General features: G+C 41.1%; 1 protein-coding gene across 2 annotated transcripts in view; it reads left to right on the top strand.

Moving 5' to 3' along the window:
- Positions 1 to 4,969: 4,969 nt before the first annotated feature.
- The window catches only part of LMO4 (LIM domain only 4), a 75,939-nt gene continuing 60,738 nt past the window's right edge, over positions 4,970 to 20,170 (top strand). Inside the window, exons 1-2 of one of the 2 annotated variants that reach the window (XM_056523211.1) lie at positions 4,970 to 5,266; positions 11,685 to 11,923. In XM_056523211.1, the coding sequence (XP_056379186.1) occupies positions 11,688 to 11,923 (236 nt within the window). In that variant the 5' untranslated portion in view covers positions 4,970 to 5,266; positions 11,685 to 11,687. Of the gene's footprint in view, positions 5,267 to 10,416; positions 10,719 to 11,684; positions 11,924 to 20,170 lie in introns of those variants that run through there. The other variant, XM_056523210.1, reaches the window with a different exon arrangement.

The raw sequence follows: 20,170 nt of genomic DNA, 5'->3' as shown, positions 1-20,170 counted from the left end.
TTTATTTTTTTTATACTTTGTTCTCTTTTTTTTCCCTCTTCTAAAAATCAATAATCACTTAATGGCGTTGTTCCACCTGCGAAACGCGGCCTTCACCTCCATTAGCGAGCGCCTTCTGCCAACAATTAATAACGGCGCGAACACAATCCACCCCAACGTGGCTTAGAATAACTGTTAAATTAATAACCTTGTGTCCCCGGGATTGAAACATTGTAACAATTGTATTTATCTAACGCTTTTCTGCCTTATTTCCAGAACATTAGGGGACTCTGTACAGAGATGGCATTTCAGGTGGCATTTTTTTTTTTTTTTATATTGTATTTTTTTTTCTTTTTTTCCTTTCAGATCGCTGCCAAATTACCATACATATATTTTTTTTCCTCACCCCCCCCCCCCCTTATTGTTACTATTTTGCTAGTTTTATTATGCTAATCACATTATTTGGATAAGAGATTGCTGTAACCTTTTCACATGAAAAATAAAATGCCAGGGCTGTAAACAAACTGCATTCTGATAAATGTTTAGCTTCAAGGCCTCGGTGTGCGCATTAGGATTATGGCCCCAATCGAGCCGCCGTTCCAATAACTCATTAACGGGAGGATTGTATCGGCCGCCACAGATGCATGCTGGGAGATATTGTTCAAGACATGGGGGTTTGAGGGGGTAACGTGCCTTGGGGAGACTTCCTGGGAAAAGTATGCAAATTAACGATAAGATATATCTTCTCCAGAATGGCTTGCTCTCTGGCGCCACCTGTAGGCGGCAGCTTTCCTGAAAATTCCTTAAAGGGGTTATCCAGGAAAAAAACTTTTTTATATATATATCAACTGGCTCCAGAAAGCTAAACAGATTTGTAAATTACTTCTATTAAAAAATCTTAATCCTTTCAATACTTATGAGCTTCTGAAGTTGAGTTGTTCATTTCTGTCTAAGTGCTCTCTGATGACACCTGTCTCGGGAACCGCCCAGTTTAGAAGAGGTTTGCTATGGGGATTTGCTTCTAAACTGGGCGGTTCCCGAGACACGTGTCATCAGAGAGCACTTAGACAGAAAAGAACAACTCAACTTCAGAAACTCATAAGTACTGAAAGGATTAAGATTTTTTAATAGAAGTCATTTACATATCTGGATAACCCCTTTAAAGTAGGGATTATAAGAAACCAGAATTTACTTTAAAGGGGTACTCCGGTGAAAAACTTATTTATTTTTTTTATTTTTTTTGATGAACTGGTGGCAGAAAGTTAAACAGATTTGCAAATTACTTCTATAAAAAAAAAACTTAATCCTTCCAGTACTTATTAGCTGCTGAATACTACAGTGGAAATGGTTTTCTTTTTGGAACACAGAGCTCTCTGCTGATATCATGACCACAGTGCTCTCTGCTGACATCTCTGTCCATTTTAAGAACTGTCCAGAGTAGGAGAAAATCCCCATAGCAAACATATGCTGCCCTGGACAGTTCCTTAAATGGACAGAGATGTCAGCAGGGAGCACTGTGCTCGTGATGTCAGCAGAGAGCTCTGTGTTCCAAAAAGAAAATAATTTCCTCTGTACTATTCAGCAGCTAATAAGTACTGGAAGGATTAAGATTTTTTTTTTTTTTTTTTATAGAAGTCATTTACAAATCTGTTTAACTTGATAAAAAATAAATTAAAAAAAAGAAAGTTTTCCACCGGAGTACCCCTTTAAAGGGAAGATTTATCTAGAACAGGAGACATTTTGGGACCCAAGTGAAAATATGAGCAGTTTTTGAATTTTTACATATGCTAATTTTTAATATGCAAATTTTCGCATATATGTAAATGTTCGCATATGCGAAATTTCGCAAATGCGTAAATAAATCGCGAATATTACGAGTATGCTAATTTAGCGAATATATGACGAATATTCATCCATATATTCGCGAAATATCGTGAATTCGAATATGGCCTATGCCGCTCAACACTACTAAGGAGGAGGCATCAAAAGGGCATATGCGGTTTTCCACTGGAACTAAAATTGTAGTCGACCACGATTTTAGGTGCGGTGGGAAAACCGCATACGGGGCAAAAATGAGCCAACCGGAGTCAGCGTTTCACTCCAGTCGGCTCATCGAAATGTATTACATACGGGCGGCTGAGATACGGGAGCGCAAGGTTTTAGCTCCAGCAGGCGTATGCGGTCCCGTATTGGGAAAAACGTGATGTGAACCAATACCGCCATATAGTACTTAGCCCACCATGTAGTGCTAGATAGCATATAAGCTATTTTGTTATTCCCCACAATAGTGTTTCCCAACCAGTGTGCATCCAGCTGTTGCAAAACTATAACTCCCAGGATGCCTTAACAGGCAAAGGCTGTTGCAAAACTACAACTCTCAGCATGCCCGAACAGCCTTTGGCTGTCCGGGCATGCTGGGAGTTGTAGTTTTGCAACAGTTGGAGATAAGCTGTTTTTATATATCAACTGGCTCCAGAAAGTTGAACAGATTTGTAAATTACTTCTATTAAAAAAAAATCTTAATCCTTTCAGTACTTATGAGGTGCTGAAGTTGAGTTGTTCTTTTCTGTCTATGTGCTCTCTGATGACACGTGTCTCGGGAACCGGCCAGTTTAGAAGCAAATCCCCATAGCAAACCTCTTCTATTCTGTGCAGTTCCCGAGACAAGCAGAGATGTCAGCAGAGAGCACTGTTGTCAGACAGAAAACAACAACTCAACTTCAGCAGCTGATAATTATTGAAAGGATTAAGATTTTTTAATAGAAGTAATTTACAAATCTGTTTAACTTTCTGGAGCCAGTTGATATTAAAAAAAATAAAAGTTTTTTCCTGGATAACCCCTTTAAGGTGGCAAAGGGCCCCCCTTCACTATTGGGCCCCTGCAGCTGCATAGGTTGCACTTATGAAAGGTCTATCCTTGCTTCTAGAGATTATAGGGCCAGACATATGGCGGTACATATACTGTAATATGAGCGTATGCAGAAATGATCCCCTACAAATCTACAATTGTGGCTGTCAGGGCATGCTGGGAGTTGTAGTTTTGCATCAGGTTGGGGGATCAGTGCATGCACGCTTCTGCACTGACATCCCGGATGACAGGCCTGATTCTAATTACACACAGGGTTAATGTATCCCATTGGCTTCTAATGATCTGTATGAAATTTCCTTTGATCTTTATAACACATGTCCTGGATTAGAACTAGTTGGCTCGGGCAAGAACTAGATGTGGACCTGTTTAATCTCTTGAGATGACTGACAATGATGGAGTTTTGCAGGACTACAACTCCCAACAAAAAAATCCCAGCATGCAGCACCCCATTATATCCTTTTAAAAAAACACCAGTAACTTGGAGTTATAAAATTCATACATAGCAAAATGAAATATTACGAATATATATATATATATATATATATATATATATATATATATATGTATATATATATATGTATATATCTATATATGATCTGCTTTAAGGGTGACAGTGACCCTCTTTTACATTCTAGGCCTCAGTTGTGACCTCATACCGTATGCATCCTGTGCTCAAAGTTGGAGGTAGCACACAGGGCAGGCTAGAGGAATTAGTGGTGCAAAAGTTGCATGCAGTCTACAGATCAGAGTGGTGCAAAAGTTGCATGCAGTCTATAGATCTGAGCAGTGCAAACGTTACATACAGTCTACAGATCCGAGAGATGCAAAAGTTGCATGCAGTCTTTAGATCTAAGTGGTGCAAAAGTAGCATAAAGTCTACAGATCTAAGTGGTGCAAACGTTGCATGCAGTCTATAGATCCGAATGTTGCAAAAGTTGCATGCTTTCTATAGATCTAAGTGGTGCAAAAGTTGCATGCAGTCCATAGATACGAGTGCTGCAAAAGTTGCATGCAGTCTATAGATCTAAGTTGTGCAAAAGTTGCATGTAGTCTATAGATCTAAGTGGTGCAAAAGTTGCAGGCAGTCTATAGATCTAAGTGGTGCAAAAGTTGCATGCAGTCTATAGATCCGAGTGGTGCAAAAGTTGCATGCTTTCTATATATCTAAGTGGTGCAAAAGTTGCATGCAGTCTATAGATCTAAGTTGTGCAAAAGTTGCATGCAGTCTATATATCTAAGTGGTGCAAAAAGTTGCAGGCAGTCTTTAGATTTGAGTGGTGCAAAAGTTGCATGCAATCTACAGATCTAAGTGGTGCAAAAGTAGCATGCATTCTATAGATCCGAGTGGTGCAAAAGTTGCATGCAGTCTATGGATCAGAGTTGTGCAAAAGTTGCATGCAATCGACAGATTTAAGTGGTGCAAAGTTGCATGCAGTCTATAGATCTAAGTGGTGCAAAAGTTGCATGCAGTCTATAGATCCGAGTGGTGCAAAAGTTGCATGAAGTCTATAGATCTAATTGGTGCAAAAGTTGCATGCAGTCTATAGGACAGAGTGTCGCATGCATATATATATATATATATATATATATATATATATATATATATATATATTTATACTATTATGTTATAAAATATTGAAGGATAACGTTATAAGATAGAAGAGAGCTGCGGGAAAAATCCACAATTCCCAAAGATTATGCGACAGTTCACACACGAGACGCAGATTGTTGCCTAACAATCCCTGCATAAACTTCTAGCTGCCAGAGGGATCGTTCCCCAAACAGGGTGCCTCCAGCTGTTGCAAAACTACAACTCCCAGCATGCCCGGACAGCCTTTGGCTGTCCGGGCATGCTGGGAGTTGTAGTTTTGCAACAGCTGGAGGCACCCTGTTTGGGGAACACCACTATCGCTGCAAGGGTTAACCCGCGACATGTCGCTAAGTGTAATTGTCGGAAGCAGCGGCTCAGATCTTTACTTAGGACTGGGATCTCTCAATTAGATGAGGAGGGGGTAGTAAAAAAAAAAAAAAAAACGCCTCCTCCTGCAGCTGATCCGTCCTCACAGTGTGCACTGCCCCCAGCCGACTCCGGCCTCCCCTCAGCTCATTTTATTATTCCGCCTGAACAATCAGGACCGGGCGGGGAGGAGCAGCAGAGCTGGGCTGAGCTCCGGCACTAACACATGTCAGACGGAGCCGAGCGGAGACACACACCGGGGCCTGCACCGTGCAACACCGCAGCCTGCCCGGCATCTGGACACGAGCAGACAAACGGAGACCGACGGATCGGGAAGGGAGACAAACAAGTTGCGTTGTGTAGCCCCCTCCGGGATCTGTGGAGCTATAGCTGCGTTATCTGTATCTGGAGCTGCATTCACACTGATCCCAGCGCCTGCAAGAGGGGACACGGGGAGCAAGGTAAGAGCAAAGCCTGGGGGGGGGGGGGTGTAAAGGGTTAAAGGAAGCGCAAAAGTCCCTGGACGGCAGATAAAGTAGTGATCATCAGGGTAGGGGAGGGGGGCACATATTTATCTAGACGTCCTGTCAGTAATCCCATTGAAGAACATTATGGTCAGCCTCTCCACAACCTCAAATGGCTGCTTACAGACATAACAATAGATCGTGTTCAACTGCACTGGAGAGGAGAAGGACTTTGGGGTTGGGAGGGGGGTCCTGGGCACTCCGTGGGGTGCAGCACCCGGTGCCTTGAGGTATGCAGAGGCCCCCTGTCCCCTGCTCCTGGTGGCTCTGTCATGGGACTTATGAAGAAACCTGACTTGACAGGAGCAGATCTCGGAGCCCCCTGTAAAGATGCAGAGCTTTTTTATTTTATTATTTTACTAGATTGGTTTATGTTCTGTCCTCTCCAGCCCTTCCTCCTCTTCCTCCTATTTTTCCATATGAAGGATTCCCTGGCTTAATTGTAAATTGGGAGCTCGCCACCCGCCTTCCAGACGGGAGAACTGGAAAAAGCCTTGTAAGAAGCAATGAAAGAGGATCAAAGTGGCCCTCAGTCTGTGGGATCCAGGGACCTGTCTAATTAAAACCCAACATATAGTTGTTTTTTTGTATTACAAATCCCCCCCCCCCCCCCCCCCTTCTTCTTCATGAGATCTCCATTAACCAGGAGACATTGCTGTTGCCTCTAGCTGCCACTGCTGGCTTCCCTCTACATTCCCTAAATTGCCTGGCTATATAATTTATGTAGCAGTTCTATTAAAGTTAAAAGGTTTTTATTTCCTCAACTGCAATGAAACTTGATGAGCCCCCCCCCCCCCCCCCCCCCCCTCTTTATAAGTTATCCGGAGAGTCCTTTCTGGTCAGTAAAGAAGGATTCATCTCTAGTAGATTTAATCAGCATTAAGGTATTGCTTGTCTTTAAGAGCTTTACTTAATGTGGTTACTGGATGCCTGGCACAGTCTCACATTTCTTCTATTATTTTTTTATTTACCTCTCTACGAGGATTCAGAGGCCGGTCCCGGTCCTGGTCCTTCTAAAAAAAGAAATTTTGAATCGAAGGGGAGGAAAAGGAGAAAAAAAAAACCCCTGAAAACACTTGGTGGACTCTGGGCAGGAAATGCAGATTCATTTAGGGGTTGGAGATGAAATTGTTACCAAAAGCCATTGGTTGAGTAATGCATCAGATAAATCAATTTACATAAAGGTACGATGCATTTGGGTACACAAAGATAATGGCTTTTAGAGTGGTTCCGTTTCCCAAGTCCTAGTGTTTTGTTACAGCTTAAAAGGTACAGTTCTGATTATAGCAGATTATGTGGTTTATTTACTGTCCTTTACAAAATGTCTTCAAATATGGCCATTAACTTCACTGGCTCCAAACTTTTTTTTCTTTTCTTTTTTTTGCATGGTAGCGTAGATGACATGTATGTGTGTCTGTAAGCATAGAAGAGGTACAAACACATTGGAAAGACCTAAAAGATGTGTGTTTGTAAACATAGAAGAGATATAAACATATAAGATACATGCATGTGAACATAGAAGAGATATAAACATATAAGATACATGTGTGTGAACATAGAAGAGATATAAACATATAAGATACATGTGTGTGAACATAGAAGAGATATAAACATATAAGATACGTGTGTGTGTGTGTGTGAACATAGAAGAGATAAAAACATAGAAGGGATTGAAACATATAAAATACATGTGTGTGTGTAAACATAGAAGAGATACAAACATATACAAGTGTGTAAACACAGAAGAAATGGAAACATATAAGATACATGTGTGTGAACATAGAAGAGATATAAACATATAAGATAGGTGTGTGTGTGTGTGAACATAGAAGTGATGGAAACATATAAGATACATGTGTGTAAACATAGAAGAGATATAAACATATAAGATACGTGTGTGTGTGTGTGTGAACATAGAAGTGATGGAAACATATAAGATACATGTGTGTAAACATAGAAGAGATATAAACGTGTGTTTGTAAACATAGATGAGATGGAAACATAAGATACGTGTGTGTGTGTGAACATAGAAGTGATGGAAACATATAAAATATGTGTGTGTGTAAACATAGAAGAGATATAAACGTGTGTTTGTAAACATAGATGAGATGGAAACATAAGATACGTGTGTGAACATAGAAGAGATAAACGTGTTTGTAAACATAGAAGAGATACAAACATATACAAGTGTGTAAACACAGAAGAAATGGAAACATATAAGATACATGTGTGTGTGAACATGGAAGAGATATAAACATGTGTTTGTAGACATAGAAGAGATACATGTATCTTTTGTCTTTCCAATGTGTTTATATCTCTTCTATGTTCACACACATGTATCGTATATGTTTATATCTCTTCTATGTTCACACACATGTATCTTATGTGTTTATATCTCTTCTATGTTCACACACATGTATCTTATGTGTTTATATCTCTTCTATGTTCACGCATGTATCTTATGTGTTTATATCTCTTCTATGTTCACACACACGTATCTTATGTGTTTATATCTCTTCTATGTTCACACACGTATCTTATGTGTTTATATCTCTTCTATGTTCACACACATGTATCTTATGTGTTTATATCTCTTCTATGTTCACACACATGTATCTTATGTGTTTATATCTCTTCTATGTTCACGCATGTATCTTATGTGTTTATATCTCTTCTATGTTCACACACACGTATCTTATGTGTTTATATCTCTTCTATGTTCACACACACGTATCTTATGTGTTTATATCTCTTCTATGTTCACACATGTATCTTATGTGTTTATATCTCTTCTATGTTCACACACATGTATCTTATGTGTTTATATCTCTTCTATGTTCACACACACATGTATCTTATATGTTTATATCTCTTCTATGTTCACACACACATGTATCTTATATGTTTCCATTTCTTCTGTGTTTACACACTTGTATATGTTTGTCTCTCTTCTATGTTTACAAATACGTGTTCATCTCTTCTATGTTCACACACATGTATCTTATGTTTCCATCTCTTCTATGTTTACAAGCACATGTTTATATCTCTTCTATGTTCACATACACACGTATCTCTTATGTCTTTCCAATGTGTGTGTGAACATAGAAGAGATATAATCGTGTGTTTGTAAACATAGAAGAGATACAAACACATTGGAAACACATAAAAGATACATGTGTTTGGAAACATAGAAGAGAAACAAACATATACAAGTGTGTAAACCAGTGTTTCCCCAAGAAGGGTGCCTTCAGATGTTGCAAAACTACAACTCCCAGCATGCCCGGACAGCCAACGGCTGTCCGGGCATGCTGGGAGTTGTAGTTTTGCAACATCTGGAGGCACCCTGCTTGGGGCAACACTGGTGTAAACATAGAAGAGATGGAAACACATTGGAAACATGTGTTTGTGAACAGAAGAGATATAAACATATACATGTGTGTGATACAAACACATTGGAAACACATAAGCTACACATGTTTGTAAACAGAAGTTATATGAACCTATATACATGTATATTTGTTAACACGAAAGCGATACAGACACATAAGAGATACATGTAAGTGTTCATGAACATAGAAGAGATACAAACACATAAAATACACATGTCTGTAAACATAGAAGAGATACAAACGCATTGGAAACTAACACTAAAGATGTACATGTGTTTGTAAACATAGATGTATGACCCTACACGTGTGTATTTGTTAACACGAAAGAGATACAAACACATTGGAAACACAGAGATACATGTAAGTGTTTGTGAACTTAGAAGAGAGAGAGAGATAAACATATGGGAAACACATAAGATACACGTGTTTGTAAACAGAAGAGATATGAACCTATACATGTGTATTTGTTAACACGAAAGATACAAACACTTGGGCAACATAACAGATACATGTATGTGTTTGTAAACACAGAGGAGATACGAACACATTGGAAACACACTAAAGATGTACATGTGTTTGTAAACATAGATGTATGAACCTGTACATGTGTATTTGTTAACACGAAAGAGATACAAACACATTGGAAACATAAGAGATACATGTAAGTGTTTGTGAGCATAGAAGAGATACAAACTCGTGTTTGTGAACACCTAGGTCAGTGGTCTCCAACCTGCGGACCTCCAGATGTTGCAAAACTACAACTCCCAGCATGCCCGGACAGCCAACGTTGGAGACCACTGACTTAGGAGATATGTGTATTTGTGGGCATATAAGTGATAGATGTGTAATTGTAAATACATAAGGCGACTTTGTATATATGGGTATTTTGGAAATACATGCAGACACATTGGACACACATCGGAGATGCGCATGCCTGTGTTTCTTTGCAGAACATATAGAGGGTGCATGTGTCTGTGCAGACAGTTATGTAGCGTCATGTATACAGTTCACATGGTGCGGTGACATAGATCATTATTGGCTTGCTATGAAACCATTATGGCGTTTTACAATCCATCGATTAGAAGACGCAATTAGGTCGTTCTTGAGATATGGCATCTGTAGTAAAGGGGCGGCCTCTGTATTCTGTTCTTCTGGTCCCAGCCAGGTGGACCTTCCCAGGAACCAGTAAGGGTACCGTGGTGGTGGTGGTGGTATGGTTACACTACCTGCTCACTAGTTCTATCTAGCCCTGCTTTTAGTGATGTCCCTGGTTTAGGTGGCATACACTCTCTTGGGTTTTAAATGGCTCTATCAGTAATATGACTACTTCTAGCACCGAGATAAGGCGCTTCCTTGCTTCCCTGCTACTCACTTTTGTTGACAGATGTTGAGTCGAGACTATGGCTACAATTGTATCTCTCCTGGACTTTTATCTGTAAATGGAAGCCTTGTGTTTTTTTTTTTTTTTTGTTTTTTTTTGAAGGTGTCCATTCATTGCATTTAAATTGCTGATCAAGGACAGATTAGCCGTACAAAAGTGTTGTTTTGTTTGCATAGCCAGTTAGCCAGGGCTTCCTAAAGTTCAACCTGGTGTTATTTGCTCCTAATTCCGAAAATGACGTTCATTGATCTCCTCCAAATCAAATGAGATTTCAGCTGATCCGACAATAATAAGGAATTGATTCAAAGGCGAGCATGAAAAGGGGGAAAAAAAAAATAAAAACAACAACTAAAAATACCAAAACCGGCCCGACGAGTTTTTTTGTTTTTGTTTCACCCCCTCGCTCTTAAGAATTCTGATGAATATGTTAAAATACTTTTTGTTGCTGGTCGGTCGTGTCTATAGAGGAGCCCTGAAGAGGTCGAAGCAGAGCAGTAAAATTATTGATATGCTATGGTTTAGTCCAGTGTTTCCCAACCAGTGTGCCTCCAGCTGTTGCAAAACTACAACTCCCAGCATGCCCGGACAGCCAGCAGCTACTCGGCTCAAAGCTAGTATAGTAATTATTTTCTATTCATTTTTTGTTAGTCATTCTTTGAATATCCCTGACTTTTGCAGTTTGGTGTGGATTATAGTTTATAGTCTATGTCAGTCTTTCTCAACCTGTGTTTTCCAACCAAGGGTGCCTCCAGCTGTTTCAAAACTACAATTACCTGCATGTTGGACTATATAGTAGTATAGGTCAATATTTCCCAACCAGCGGATCCTCCAGCTGTTGCAAAACTACAATTCCCAGCATGCTGGACTACATAGTAGTATAGGTCAATATTTCCCAAACAGCGGTGCCTCCAGCTGTTGCAAAACTACAACTCCCAGAATGTCCGGACAGCCAGCAGCTACTCAGCTCAAAGCTAGTATACAGTCAGTTTTTATTTTTATTTTTTTTATTTTTTTTAAAAGTTGGTCTTTCTTTGAATATCCCTGACTTTTGCAGTTTGGTGTGAATTACAGCGTATGGTCTATGTTTTCTCAACCAGTGTTTCCCAACCAGAGGTGCCTCCAGCTGTTTCTAAACTACAATTCCCAGCATGCGGGACTATATAGTTTTATATAGTATAGGTCAATGTTTTCCAACCAGCGGTGCCTCCAGCTGTTGCAAAACTACAACTCCCAGCATGCCCGGACAGCCGTTGGCTGTCCGGGCATGCTGGGAGTTGTAGTTTTGCAACAGCTGGAGGCTCCCTGGTTGGAAAACGCTGGTCTAGCCCACCAGCCCTATCAAGGATCTGAGTTAGAGGTCCTCATGCAACTTCACACAGTTGGGAGGAGGACTATTGGGTAAAAGTGATTTGATGGGTGGCACCTCCTGGGAGATCGCTGACCCCAAACCAAATAAACAAGCCCCTGCCATCTCCATTGCTTATCTAGATCCGGCAATTTGCTACTGTTTCCATCAGAAGGTTGAAGAACGTCGTCAATAACACGTTTCTTGTTTTTTCTTATCTCCTCTTTTTTTTTTTCTTAGATCATGGTGAACCCAGGTAGTAGCGCCCAGCCTCCCCCTGTGACGGCTAGCACCCTCTCCTGGAAAAGGTGCGCCGGTTGCGGGGGCAAGATCGCCGATCGGTTCCTGCTCTATGCCATGGACAGCTACTGGCACAGTAGATGCCTGAAGTGTTCGTGCTGTCAGGCTCAACTTGGGGAAATTGGCACCTCCTGTTATACAAAGAGTGGAATGATCCTCTGCAGAAATGACTATATCAGGTACGTTTTTTTTCTTCTTTACTCCTTTTATTGATGTTTTTTTTGTATAGCCGGGTTTACTAGAAAGTAGTTGGAGCAAGAACCTTGCGATGACCTAACGTTTTGAATGATTTCTGTCTGCACGTACTTCTGCACTCGGCACAAGATGGAACACGTCGAAAAAGATCCTAATTGATCAAACTGGTTTGGGCATCTTCTTCCTTTTTTTTTTTATTTTTTTTATTTTATTTTTATTTTTTTTGCATTCTCTTTCTTTTTAGAAAGAGAGTCCAGCTCCCCTCCGTGTTACTGTATGCCCGGACCGGTGTGAAGTAAAGGAAAAAGCAAGGATTGATGTCCAGCTCAACTCCCACAAAACGTAGCCTTTATTGTATATTCATCCACAGGTACATAGACAGCGTAGACAGGTGACGACGCTTTTCGGTTCGTCAAAGAACCTTTAGTCATAATGATTAATGGGGTTATCCAGGAAAAAAAAACTTTTTTCTTATTTTTTTTTTAATATATATCAACTGGCTCCAGAAAGTTAAACAGATTTGTAATTTACTTCTATTAAAAAAAATCTTAATCCTTTCAGTACTTATGAGCATCTGAAATTGAGTTGTTCTTTTCTGTCTAAGTGCTCTCTGATGACACGTGTCTTGGGAACCGCCCAGTTTAGAAGCAAATCCCCATAGCAAACCTCTTCTACTCTGTGCAGTTCCCGAGACAAGCAGAGATGTCAGCAGAGAGCACTGTTGTCAGACAGGAAAGAAACAACACAACTTCAGCAGCTGATAATTATTGGAAGGATTAAGATTTTTCAATAGAAGTAATTTACAAATCTGTTTAACTTTCTGGATCCAGTTGAATACCCCTTTAAGTCTCATATATATATATATATATCTCTCAATGGGGGAGATTTATCAAGCTGTTCCCGTAATTATAATAATAATTATTTTATATATATATATATATATATATATATATATTTTTTTTTTTTTTGCTGTAAAAAGGCGCATTGTTGCACAATTTTTGGTATTTGCACAAATATATATGTTTTTTCCTGGAATACCCCCTTAAGGTTCTTTGAAGAACCAAAACGCGTCACCTGTCTACGTTGCCTATGTACCTGGGGATAAATATACAATGAAGGCTACGTTTTATGGGATTTGCGCTGGACATCAATCCTTGCTTTTTCACTTCCTTTTTAGGCAATGATCCATTTCCTGACTTCTGGATGTAATCATCCTAAGTAATAACTCATTAATTGCCCCGAGATGTGAGCGCGGATTCATCTGACGTCCATCACGCTTCCTAATGTCATTTTAAGGATTAGAATCAATAAGGATAGTGGGGGGAGATTAATTTAAACCTGTGCAGGAGGAAAAGTTGCCCAGTTGCCCATAGCAACCAATCAGGTCGCTTCTTTCATTTTTAACCAGGCCTCTGCAAAATGAAAGAAGCGATCTGATTGGTTGCTATGGGCAACTGGGCAATTTTTCCTCCTACACAGGTTTTGATAAATCTCCCCTCAGTGCGCCCAATGCCGATCCTTCTAGGTGAAACCGATTTTCGTCCTTCTCCGCCATTTCTCCTACCTAGCCAATAATTAACCAATTTCAACATGAAACAAAAGCAGAAACCTGCCCCTTAAAGGGGTACTCCACCCCTAGACATCTTATCCCCTATCCAAAGGATAGGGGATAAGATGTCTGATCGTGGGGGTCCCCACAATAAAGCATGCGGCACCCACCTGTTTCTGCTCCGGAAGTGCTGGAGGGTCTGGGTTCCGACCACGGGAACGGAAGTCCGTGACGTCAAGACTCAGCCCCCAAGTGATGTCCAGCCCCGTCCCCTCAATGCAAGTCTATGGGAGGGGGCGTGACTGCCGTCACGCCCCCTCCCATAGACTTGCATTGAGGGGACGGGGCGTGACGTCACACGGGGGCGGAGTCGTGATGTCACAGACTTCCTTTCTGGTGGTCGGGACCCAGACCCTCCAGCGCTTCCGGAGCAGAAACAGGTGGGTGCCGCATGCTATATTACGGGGGTCCCCCGCGATCAGACATCTTTTCCCCCTATCCTTTGGATAGGGGATAAGATGTCTAGGGGTGGAGTACCCCTTTTAAGATAGTGGTTGGAGTTTGCTGCGATGGGGGGGGGACGGCGTCGTAGGATCCGGTGACACCATTGCCTGGGCGGTAGACCTCGTTTAGTGTTTAAATGATGAAGTCCAAATGCTCTAACCTATGTCCTGCTGGATCTCCGTGTCCTCAATCAGCTAAATAGAAGTAATAGGCTCGCGGAAAAGGCCATTGAGGGATTGTAACATTAATTTCACTAAGTGGTTTTTTTTGTAGACTTAAATGTTAGGAAATCGGCAAATACTTTAACACCAGAGCCCGTCCTATACTCCTTTCTGGCTGCGGGAGATACTGGAGGCTCTACCGAATTTTAATTAAATGGAGCAGAACCTGTGGGGGGGGGAGAGAAGCCATTTGTTCGAAGTGGAAAAACTGACACCGGTGTCTCGATGCTTCCTGGGCTACAGATGTATCTGGCCATAAACGGCGAGCTGTAAAAGCCAACTTGTGGGTATTCATTACGGAGCTGGATCCCATCATGTGCATTATTGTATACGTGTGTTTATTGCAGCAATTAGGGCTCGTTCACATGGCGGTGTTTCCAGTGTAGGGCCCTGGGTGTGAGCTTACACTGCAGTGTGCCAGCTTAGAGATATATGAGGGACTGTAGCCTTAAGATGAAGCAACGGGGGGGGGGGGTTCACACTAAATATTGCTCTTGGAAAAACATCACCGGTTTTTGATGGGATTTATGAATATAATATATATATAAAATATATATGTAATATAATAAAAAAAAATAAAAAATGAAAAAATAAAAATAAATATATATATATATATATATATATATATATATATATATATATATATATATATATATATATATATTTATTTATTATATATTCTGTGTGTGTATATATATATATATATATATTTTAAATTATTATTTATAATTAATATAAATATATATATATATATATATATATATATATATATATATATATATATATATATATATATATATATAATATATAAATTTTTTTTTTTTTTTTTTTTTTTTTTTAAACGAAATACAGGATTATCCAAAATGAGAAACATAATATAAGGCCATATAATTCTCCTTTTTTAAAGGGGTACTCAATTGGGAATTTTTTATTTATTTATTTATTTTTATTAAATCAACTGATGCCAGAAAGTTAAACAGATTTGTAAATGACTTCTACTTAAAAAATCTTAACCCTTCCAGTACTTATCAGCTACTGTATGCTCCAGAGGAAGTTCTTTTTTTTTTCTTTTTGAATTTCTTTTCTGTCTGACCACAGTGCTCTCTGCTGACACCTTCCTGTTCATGTCAGGAACTGTGCAGAGCAGGATAGGTTTGCTATGGGGAGTTGCTCCTGCTCTGGACAGTTCCTGATATGGACAGAGGTGTCGGCAGAGAGCACTGTGGTCAGGCAGAAAGGAAATTCAAAAAGAAAAGATAAAAATAAACCTCCTGTGTTGCATACAGCAGCTGATAAGTACTGAAAGGATTCATATTTTTTTTTTTTTTTTAAATAGAAGTAACTTTCTGGCACCAGTTGATTAAAAATAATCAGGAGTACCCCTTTTAACACCATTGTTCTTTTTAATTCAAAGTCAAAAGTGGATCCAGCAGGAAGGGGAAGGATTGGTCCTTTTAGTAGATCTCCCATTACTTTTGAATCCACTTCTTGCTTTGGATCAAAAAAACTGTGTGATACCAGCCTAATAATGTTAGTGTCTGGTCAAGGAGCGGACAACTTGTGCACCACAGGCATATGGGGTAGGTGGGATTGTCTGCCAAAGCCACCTTTTTAAAGTTTTGGTCCCCCAAAACAGGACCCTAAGGCTGGGTTCACGCTGTGGAATTTCTGGGCAGAATTTCTGCTGGAGATTAAGCCGGCGGCACTAGGACCGTGCAGACTACATTACCGTCCCCATAGATGGCAATTCAGATCTCCCCCCAAAAAAAATCCACCCAGAAATGCATTGCAGTCTATGGGGGCAGCAATGCAGTCTGCTCGGTCCTAGCGCCACCAACTCGATCTCCGGCAGAAATTCTGCAGCCTAAGGGTCTATTCACACTGCAGAATTTCCGCCTGCGGAATTCGGCCTCAAATGAAAGCCCATAGACATCTATGGGATTCCGCACTCCCATTCACACTTCTGAATTTCCGCAAGCGGAAATTCAGAAGTGTGAATGGGAGTGCGGAATCCCATAGAAGTCAATTGGGCTTTTACTTTAGGCCGAATTCCGCAAGCGGAATAGACCCTAAGGCTGGGTTCACACTGTGGAATTTCTGGCAGACATCAAGCCGGCGGCACTAGGACTTCGCAGACTGCATTGCCGTCCCCATAGATGTCAATGCATTTCTGAGCAGATCTCCCAAAAGATCCACCCAGAAATGCATTGCCGTCTATGGGGATTGCAATGCAGTCCGTGCGGTCTTAATGCCGCCGGCTAAATCTCCGGCAGAAATTCTGCCCAGAAATTCCGTAGTGTGAACCTAGCCTAACACTTCTTTGCAGTGTAGATTTTTGGAAGTAACATTAGATATACATAGTTATTAGAGCCTTATTTGCTAAAGCGCAGCCTCCGTTGTAAGGGTCAAAGGTTTTCTGTATAGTGCGACCTCTTAGAGACGACCATCAGAAATTGTGAAGGAAATGGTCAATGAAGTGGAGGTTGCTTTAGACCTATTGTATTATTGGAGCCTTTTTTCTTGGTAAAGCTCTGCTTGCATTTTATGACTTTACGAGGTCTTCAAGCTAATTTCAGGGGTCTTCCCATAAAAAAAAGTTTCTCATTGCTGAAGTGTGTGTGTGTGTGTGTCTGTGTGTAGGGGGTGGGAGTCTTATCAAAGACGATGGTTAAGAAGAGGAAAGTCGCATTAGATGTACTTTAATGGTAGAGCCTTATTTGCTAAAGCTCTGCTTCCAAAAAATACAATGGTCTTATGGATAGGAAACCTTTTTTGAGACAAACACCTTTTTTAATTTGCATAAAAAAATGGTGACGTCTTCTCCGAGAAGATCAAGAAGATGGAAGTTGCATTATATTGACTTTATTAAAATAGATATATAGATATATATATAGATATATATAATTTTTTTTCTAAAGCTCTGTTTCCTTAAAGGGGTACTCTGGTGGGAAAACGTTTTTTTATTTTTTTTTTATTTTATTTTTTTTTTTATTTTTTTTTTCTTTAAATGAACTGGTGCCAGAAAGTTAAACAGATTTGTAAATTACTTCAATTTAAAAAATCTTAATCCTTCCAGTACTAATTAGCAGCTGTATGCTACAGAGGAAATTATTTTCTTTTTTTTTTTATTTCTTTTTTGGTCTTGTCCACAGTGCTCTCTGTTGACACCTCTGTCCGTGTCAGGAACTGTCCAGAGCAGCATAGGTTTGCTATGGGGATTTTCTCCTGCTCAGGGAGACAGTTCCTGATACGGGCATCAGGTGTCAGCAGAGAGCACTGTAGACAAGACAAAAAAAGAAATTCAAAAAGAATTTCCTCTGTAGCATACAGCTGCTAATAAGTACTGGAAAGACAAATATTTTTTAATAGAAGTAATTTACAAATCTGTTTTATCTTTCTGGCACCAGTTGATTAAATAAAAAATGTTTATCCACGGAGTACCCCTTTTTAAGGATTGAATGTTTTCTGTATAGCAAAACCTCTTTGTGACGACCCCTTAATGAAGAGTGGTGGTTGCTTGTTGGGTTGGTCTCCTCAAAGAAGAAGGTGAAGAAGATGGAAGTTGCATTAGATTGATTTTTATTATTAGAGCTTTTTACCTAAAGCTCCGTTTCCATAAGGATTGAATGTTTTCTGTACAGTAAAACCTCTTTGTGACGACACCTAAAATTGCACTGAAGAGTGGTGGTCACGTGTGGGGTTGGTCTCTTCCTCAAAGGAGATCAAGTAGATGGAAGTTCCATTAAATATACTTTTATTATTAGAGCCTTTTTAGGTAAAGCTCTGTTTCCGTAAGGTTTAAACATCTTCTGTATAATGAAACCTTTTCAGATGACCACCCAAAATAGCATAAAAAAAAAGTGTTAATGTAGAGGGTGGTCTTCTCCAGACGATCGGCGTAAGATTTTGCTGCATATGATACATTGTCGCCAATTTTGCCATTCTAAGCAATTAAAGAGACAGAAACAAATGGTGACCCTGATAGGGCGAGCTGCATTGATTTCACAAGCCTATTGGGTGCACTGGCCTAAATGATGGGCAAACACAAAGGTAAGGGGCCGGGCTGAATGTCTGGAGAGTTTGATGTGAGGATATGATTGTCTTTGAAAAGCACCTTCTGAGTGAGGCCAAACAAAGTGCTTCAGCTCTCCCCTTCATTTCGAGGAGGGGGTGGGGGAGGTTGAAATCCACCTCTTCCATTAATGAAAGTGCTTTTGGTGGGAGACTGACATGTAGCTCACAATCCTCGATTGGAGATAAAACCGCCTGACAGTGAATACACACAATTAAAAGCTTTAATTAGTGACTCCTCCATTTTCTTTGAGTCCTGATAGGTTTTATCTAATGAGATCTGGGCCCTGGCTTAGATCTGCTCGGGATGACGTGTCCGAAATGAATGAGAGCTGCATTGCAAACAAAACATTTAATTAACAAAATTGGCCTGTAAGAGAGGGGATTATTAACCGGGGCCGCGGCTGCACGCTGTTAAAGGGCCAGCGCCTGACACCCGGGCGGGCGGGGGATGTGCATGTGATTACAGAACCTTCCATTCTGGGCCATCTCGGAGCAGACTGAGTGCTTCACCTACATCTTTACACTACAATAGGCTTCTATTGAGGCTTCTTTGCCATCGATTCTCCTTGGTTGATGGGTCACATAGGGAATGACAGTCTGTTAATGCCGGTTGTGTTACCGTCTGGACGAGGTTTGCCCGGTTAACCCTTTGCCGTTCAGATTCACTGACTTGACTGTTAGCTTCGTTGCCTCGCAGCGCTGTGGTCCTGGGTTCGAATCCAACCAAGGGCAACATCTGTCTGGAGTCTTTATTTTCTCCACCTAGGGGAGGACTTGCTGGCCGCTAACGTGTGTTGCGTTGTCGTCTAGACAACTTGTGGTCGGTTAACTCTATGTGGTCTGGGTTAACCAACTTGACATGATGTAGCTCAGTGGTTAAGTGCTGTTTCCTTGCAGATCTGGGGTCCTGGGTTCGAATCTGATCAAGGGCATTTTCTGGTTACCTTGCAGTGCTTAGTTTGAATCAAGAGTTTGCCGGTTGTCCCCGCGTGTGCCGGTTGTCCCCGCGTGTGCCGGTTGTCCCCGCGTGTGCCGGTTGTCCCCGCGTGTGCCGGTTGTCCCCGCGTGTGCCGGTTGTCCCCGCGTGTGCCGGTTGTCCCCGCGTGTGCCGGTTGTCCCCGCGTGTGCCGATTGTCCCCGCGTGTACCGGTTGTCCCCGCGTGTGCCGGTTGTCCCCGCGTGTGCTTTTCTTGTGTTGGCATGGAGTTTGTATGTTCTCCATTGCCTTTGCGTGAGTTTGTTCTTGTGCTCCCCTTAAAGGGGTACTCCGCCCCTAGACATCTTATGCCTCTATCCAAAGGATGGGGGATAAGATGTCTAATCGCGGGGGGTCCTGCTGCTGGGCACCCCCGCAATCTCCCTGCTGCACCCAACGTTCGTTTAGAGTATCTGGTTCACCACCGGAGGCTCGTAAAGTCACATCCACGACCTCTCAATGAAAGTCTATGCGAGGGGGCGTGGCCGTGACATCACGAGCCTCCGCCCTGCATCGCCAGTCTTCTGGCACGGAGCAAAATTCACCGGATGTCTGGGGTGCTGCGGCCGAGATCGCTGCCCCCCCCAAGCATCAGGACCCCTGCGATCAGACATCGTATTCCCTATCCTTTGGGTAGAGGATAAGATGTCTAGGGGCGGAGTACCCCTTTAAAAAAAAAAAAAAAAAAAAAAAAATCTGATCAATTAATTTGAAGTTTAACTTGTGACATCACTCGGAGAACCAACGCGAGTGACAACAGCGCTGCGGAACGTGTTGTTGATGTATAAAATAAATCAATTTCTTCAGAATTAGGTTCTTATTCCAAAATGTAAACCCAATCATTGGAACAGTGCTTCCCAACCAGGGTGCCTCCAGCTGTTGCAAAACTACAACTCCCAGCATGCCC

This window comes from Hyla sarda, chromosome 6 (assembly GCF_029499605.1).
Source record: "Hyla sarda isolate aHylSar1 chromosome 6, aHylSar1.hap1, whole genome shotgun sequence".
Taxonomy (NCBI): domain Eukaryota; kingdom Metazoa; phylum Chordata; class Amphibia; order Anura; family Hylidae; genus Hyla; species Hyla sarda.
This window is presented reverse-complemented; position numbering and strand designations above follow the sequence as displayed.